Source organism: Suncus etruscus, chromosome 9 (genome assembly GCF_024139225.1).
Source record: "Suncus etruscus isolate mSunEtr1 chromosome 9, mSunEtr1.pri.cur, whole genome shotgun sequence".
Lineage (NCBI taxonomy): Eukaryota > Metazoa > Chordata > Mammalia > Eulipotyphla > Soricidae > Suncus > Suncus etruscus.
This window is the reverse complement of record NC_064856.1, coordinates 52,966,333-52,973,263: the sequence shown is the minus strand read 5'-3', so window position 1 is coordinate 52,973,263 and position 6,931 is coordinate 52,966,333. Positions and strand designations below refer to the sequence as shown.

Genomic DNA, 6,931 nt, shown 5'->3' with positions numbered 1-6,931 from the left:
CAAGGCTATTCCTTTCCATGCCTCTCATATTTTGGTGGGCCTATGCAAACAACAATTGCCACTCTAACACCGTTTTTACTGTGCTCCTTTGACTCTAATCCTTAAAACACACCCACTTAAAATTTGAGGTTAACTTAAGCTAATATGCATGTACATGGAAATGTAAAAAACACTATGCCTCTAATGTTTAAGGAGTTACGTAAGTTTGATGGCTTTAGATTGCCTTGTGTGCTGTTAAGAAATATTATAATGTGCTACAATCTGGGGACTTGAGGGAAAAAGTAATTGCACATGGATTCTGTTTTATTTATCTTAACTTTCTTTGGTGAAAATTCAAAGTTAAGATATCAGCAAAGGGACTTCTTCTGATAATTATGTTATGGGTGATTGTCCTTCCACTGTAACTTTACCTTATCCTCTTTCTTTGCATCTTTTGTTCTCATAATTCATAATAAAAAATTATAAAAAAAATATCTATGTATGCATAGATATATGCATATGTAATATATGTAATTCCATTTGAGCAAAAAAAAAAAAAATTCACAGCCTGGCAGAGCCCAAGGGATTGCAAGCCTTCGCTGATCCCTTCCCTGGCTGCAGGTCCAGAATGTACTTGCAGCCTGGTCAACGACCTGCTGAACCTCCAGTCTTAGCAGCAAAGGTGATGGAGCCAAAGGGGGCACCCCAGTGGGCTGGGGAGAGAGAATAGAAGCATGTTAAATGTAAACTTAAAAGGCATAGAATGAGACACAAACCCCATTCAAATCCCAGAGATGTGGGCAAGTACCTGAAAATAATAGCTAAAATATAAAAATCAGATATACCTCATTGCTTTAAAAAAAAAAAAAGCAACACTAAGAAATTTCAGTGAAGAAAAATCAGAAGACTGCTCATTAAAAATCGAGCCCCTCACCTCAAAGGTCTCAGGGCTGACACATGTACTAACTCATCCCGGCAACAAAACTTTTGGCTTGTTAGCAGGATTCAATTGATCAAGGACACCCAGTGGCATTCAAGAGCAACTTTAACTTTCCACTGGAGCCATGTCTAGGCCTGTAAAGCTTCAAGCAGTCCCACAAGGCCTATGCACAGCAGCTTCAAGGTTTCCAGGTCTGGCCCTTTCTTCCCCAGACACAATGGCAAACACACCATTTCTTGTCACATGCTTTTTATGTTTTTGAAATATGGAATATTTTAGCATATTTTAATTACTCTTAAGGCATTTATTCGTTAAAATGTTCTCTGTCAAAATTTTACATTTTACATTTTCTTTACATTTTACATTGGTGCTTATAGTATATAGTAGTTGGTACTTTTAGTATGTTTTGTGTGTGCTTTAATTAAGTCCAAAATATTAGGTAATTTCAAAAAAGCCTTGGTGTTAAATGCTTCCAACTCAACTTTAAATTGCTTTTAGAGCTGCTTGTACAAATGAAGCATGTGCTATGAGAAAAAGAGACTGAAAAACTAATTGGCCAAAGTACCAGAATATTTTAAGAACTACCAAAATATCAGCTTAATGAAAAGATGTGAATCCCATGTTTCATTATTGGTGTATTTTCTCTGAATACTCTTCCATCAAATGGCCTGAAGCATATGAGAGGTCTCTATAAATTCCCACATAAACTTAAATTCTAGTTCTTTGATCATAGTGACTTAAAAAATGGACAACCAGGGTAAAATGTAAGTTTCTCATGTTCATAGGATCATTGACTAATCTCTAAGATTATCTTAACATCTAGTAGTTAATTCACATAATGCATGTAACTGCTATAGAATGAAAATTGTAGCTGAAAGTTTCTAATGTAATTCTTACTACAGTGTAAGGGTATGAATTACTATCCCTACACTCTGCAGATAAAGTTGACCTCCTACAAATGATAGAATTTACCAAGGTTCATACATTTTAGGAAGAAAAAATTTAGGAACCCATCATCTAAAAGCTAGAGTTTTCTACAAATTCAATTGTGGAAAATGATTCTAGAAGATGTGAAAATTTTCTTCCCAGGTTTGAATCACTGCATCAATTCCTAGAAGTGAGAATGCACTGTTGAAACAAAATGGGTTTCTCCAAGCATTTTATTCCCAGAAAGAAACAGGCAGAATGGAACTATATCTAGTCTGATTTCAAATTTTATCATCTAAAATATACAGGAAGGTGTTCCCACAATTTCTTACTGTTCAAACTACCCTTGAGAATAATTAAAAGTCTAGAACAAAAAGAAATCATGACTTTAAAATGAAACAACAACAACAACACCTCAGGGTGTCAGGCAGTTTGAATGAGATGAAGACAAACCCAGAACCAGTAAAGGGTCATGGAGTGGTTCTTCAGAGCCAAAGGTGACTGTGAATATATATATTCAATGTCAGCCATCAGTGATAATCTTGAGTTGATATGATATGCTGGCCTAGATCAATGAGGCTCTGTGGCAGATCTGACGAAGATTGAACAGCTGTGCTCAGAGCTGCATATTGTCAGTGTATGAATATGCTGTTTCCTGTCTCCATTGCCTTGAAGTGAAATTTCAAGCTAAGCTAGAACATGAATATTTTCAGAACTGCAAAATATTACAAGTAGATTTTAAGAGGATGGGTGCTGACAAAATAATTCCTGTGGACAAGTTAGTTAAAGGATTTGAACCACCGACCTATTATTAAAATGTATATGTGGGGCCAGAGAGATAGCATGGAGGTAAGGCATTTGCCTTGCATACAGAAGGTCGATGATTCAAATCCCGGCATCCCATATGGTCCCCTGAGCCTGCCAGGAGCAATTTCTGAGAGTGGAGCCAGGAGTAAACCCTGAGCGCTGCCAGGTTTAACCAAAAAAAAAAAAAAAAAAAGTAGATGCAGTTAAAGCAAGATTATTGTATTTCCTTGTATGTAAATTAAATTCCATCCACTTCAAAAGGTGTCAGGGTATCTGCTTCAAATACACATTAATTTGTATTTAAATTGAAATTGAAATTTTCTGGAGCCAAAGAGATAGTACAGCAGGTAGGGGACTTGCCTTGCAGCAGTCACTTCAAGTTCAATTCCTAGCATCCCATATTGTCCCCTGAGGACTACCAATAGTGTTTCCTGAATTCAGAGCCAGGAATAATACTTAAGTATAATCAGGTGTGACCCAAAAAATAAAATTTAATTTTTTCTTACTCTTAATAAATTTTAAACTTTTAGATTTTGCCTATTTCATGGAAACTCTCAAAATATATTAGAACTTATTTTTATAAAGATCTTTATAACAGGGAAGACATAGTTATCACAATGTTTTAAGTACAAAATACAATTTAATGTGATACACTTTATATTCCAGTTAAAAACATGATTATGCACGTAAGAATAGGTAGTATACATCATATTAAATGACTTGCACATAATTATTTACATGGTTTAAATATATAGCAATCATAACAAATTGACTCTTAGATATTTTCTGATTATTCCATTTGCCTATTTTTTTTAAGTTTTGTTAGAGCAAGTAACATGAAATAAACTTCTTATATACCTGCCAAGAGAGCATGCTGGGGGGAGTATTTATAGTGAAACATTATATGTCTGAAACAACTATTAACTTTGTTAGTCAGTGGCTTAATGAAATTTTTTCACGTTAATTGTTAAAACTTATTTTGTCATTTTTGCACTTAAATATCTTTTTCTTTAAAAAAATCTTCCACCCTTGGAGTTGGAAACCATAAGTCCTAATATCTCAGACTTCCAACATTTTTTAAATACTTTTTGGTGAGTTTAAGAGGAGGGTACTAGTCATCTGTTCTTAGCTTCTATCTTCATAATTTGGAGGATTCTCTCTCGAATCTGTTTGGTACGAACAGCATAGACAATAGGATTCAGGATTGGAGGAATAAGGAGATAAAAGTTAGCCAAAAGGGTGTGGATTGGGGGAGGCACTTGGTGACCAAATCGGTGAATGAGGGAAGAAACAGCAATGGGAACATAAAAGATCAGGATGGCACAAATGTGAGAACCACATGTGCCTAGAGTTTTAAGCCTAGCCTCAGGGGTAGCCAGTCCCAGCACAGTCCTGAAAATCATCACATAGGAGGCAGCAATGCCCATTGAGTCCAGAATGAGCACCAAAAAACCAATGCTTAGTCCATAAATGTTGTTGACTCTGCTATCACCACAAGCCAAGGTGACCACAGCCATGTGTTCACAGTAGGAGTGAGAGATGACATGGGCTTTGTAAAGGGGCAACCTTAGACGTATCATTAAAGGTAGGGGACTAATATAAATGATACCCCGAATGAGGGCTACAAGTCCCAAGAGTCCCACCACTGCATTTGTGAGCACTGTCATATGATGCAGTGGGTCACATATGGCCACATAGCGGTCAAAAGCCATAGCAAGGAAGATGCCTGACTCAACAGTTGCAAAGCAGTGTATGAAAAACATCTGGGTCAAGCAAGCATTCAGACTAATCTCACCAGCACCAAACCAGAAAATTCCCAGAAGTTTGGGCATAGTGGAAGTAGACAAAATCAGGTCAATGACAGCCAACATGCACAGGAAGAAGTACATGGGCTGGTGCAGGCTACGTTCCACTCTTACCACAGCCAGAATAGTGACATTCCCCATCACAGCCACAAGGTACATGGAGCCAAAGGGGATGGATAACCAGATGTGCAGGGACTCCAGCCCTGGGATTCCAGTGAGCCGGAAGGAGTTGGGTACTGAGCAAACATTACGAAAAGTAGCCATGGCAAATCTTCTCACTTGTGCCCTCAATATGGAGTTGAATATTTCTGAAAATAAAAGACAAAAATATCCTTACGTATATACTAAACAAGTGGATCATTAATATGACACTGTAAGCTTAAAGAAATTGTAGAATGTCATAATACAAGCTTATTTTTACTAAAGTATATTGGTCACACAACTATACCAAGAACAAGATAATATACATTTGAGGGAACATATTGGCATTTTTTGTTTGAGGGTCACAACCAGCAATGCAAATGGATGACTCCTGGCTCTGCACACAGTAATCACCCCTGATAGACTCGAGAAACCATAATAGAATACCAAAAATCAAACCTAGAATAGCTGCATGCAAAACAAGCAACTTACCCACTGTACTATTGCTTCAGTATTGCTGGTATCTTTTTGCAATACAAGGATTCTACTTCTTGTTAATTAACTGTATCAGTTAATTCCTAGCCTACTGCAGAGGTAAATGACTAGGTATCCCTCAAAATTATTTAATCACATCATAATAAAGGCTGGACTTATGAGAGAAAACACTTTGATGTTGAGTATTTCTGAAATTATATAAAGGTTCTCTGGTAAATCAGAATTTAAACTTGGAATCAGACAGAATAAAATGTCTAATCTGCAGGTCAATATCAGAAAGAAGAAATGTATGTTTGTGGATAGCCAAATGATCCTGGAAATCAATTCTTTCATCTATCCAGAGACATAACCATGCAATTGTTTTTATCCTAGAGATAGAATAAGAAAGTAAGATTACTGAATTGAAGTTATTTCTGGAAATGAATACATATTCAGTGCAGTGGCAAAAAGGCTAGGTGAACATTTAACCAAAGAAGATATGTCCTAAGAATCCAGTGTAACTGTATAAAAGGGAGATGCTTTAAAAGTCTAAAAGCAATTTGTCTTTCAGGGTCTAAAGAATTACACCAAAATATAAATCATAAAAATAACCTATAAATATGTTGAGCCATTTCAATGAAGAGATTTTTCCTCTACATATTGAGTATTCAATTAGGTTAAACATTTCTGAGTATTTATTTGGTAGACAGCTTTGAAGTCTTCTGAAATCTGGTTTTAGATGTTGGTAGTAAAACTATTAAAACATTATATTCCATTAAAGTTGACCTCATTTCACAATAAATCTAAACATTATGACCTATAGAAATCAAACATTAAATGAGGATGCAACATCTAGTGTACAAAACCAAAAAATACATCAAAGTAGTCTTCAGAGAACTTTGAAATTATCTCCAAAGAAGCCATAGTGCTGTGAGTATGACAACTCATGCAAGCTCATAATAGGTAGTTTTTTTTTAACAATTTTCTTTTCCTCTCTTGCTGGTTTTCCTCTTCATTTAAAGGTTACCATAAATCACTACATGGGTATATAGAATAACAGTAACAGTAAAAATAGAAAGGATGAGTCATCAGTCTCTAAAGGAAACATAATACAGATAGAGTAAATGGAGGAGCTTGGTGATTGGTGTGCTGGGAGGAAGTAGTAGTTCATTATTACTATCAATTATTCTCCTTTCTTTCATCCACATCCATGTTCCACATGTGAAGCTCTGAATTGAGAGTACAGAAAGTAGGGCACTTGCCTTGAACAGGACTGACCTGGGTTCAATTCTTCTCGAACCTATGGTCATCTGAGCCCACCAGGAGTAATTCCTGGAGTAGAACCACCGGGTCTGGCCCTAAAACAAAACAAAAGCTAATTCATTTAGGCTGTTGTATAACTCAGATTCTTTTGTTATTTGGGTGGATTCAGATGATGTAAGATACCAGCAAAAAAAAAGGATGAGACTAAAAATCAGGAATTTATTCCCCAGTTTCATTCTTGTTTGATCTCATTTGGCAGTAGATTTTTGACTGTTATAGCTCAGTAGCAACCTCAGCCAGTATTCTGGCAACTAAATCTTATCTGGTCAGGCCTGTGAGATAATGCCAACCACTATTAGTCCTGGTATTTGATCATCCCTTTTCTGTTTCCTTAACACTGCTCAAATCTCTGCAGCTAGCCCTTTAGCTGTCCCCTTAATAGTGCAATTTGCTCTTTCATATGTGTACCAGATTAGAGGCCAATATTGCCTTAATTTAATTCAATAGTTTTCTTTTATTGCTTTGTTTGGGAGCCATACCCAACTCTGATATATGGAAGACCATGCAGTGCTGGGCTTCCCACATGCAAAGCATG

The 6,931-nt window shown here is 36.4% G+C and overlaps 1 protein-coding gene across 1 annotated transcript; it reads right to left on the bottom strand.

Annotated features, from left to right (window-relative positions):
* Nucleotides 1-3,768: 3,768 nt before the first annotated feature.
* Nucleotides 3,769-4,722, bottom strand: LOC126018211 (olfactory receptor 52M1). The gene has a single exon (XM_049780357.1). The coding sequence runs from the start codon at nucleotides 4,720-4,722 to the stop codon at nucleotides 3,769-3,771; it is 954 nt and encodes a 317-aa protein (XP_049636314.1).
* Between the last annotated feature and the right edge of the window lie 2,209 nt (nucleotides 4,723-6,931).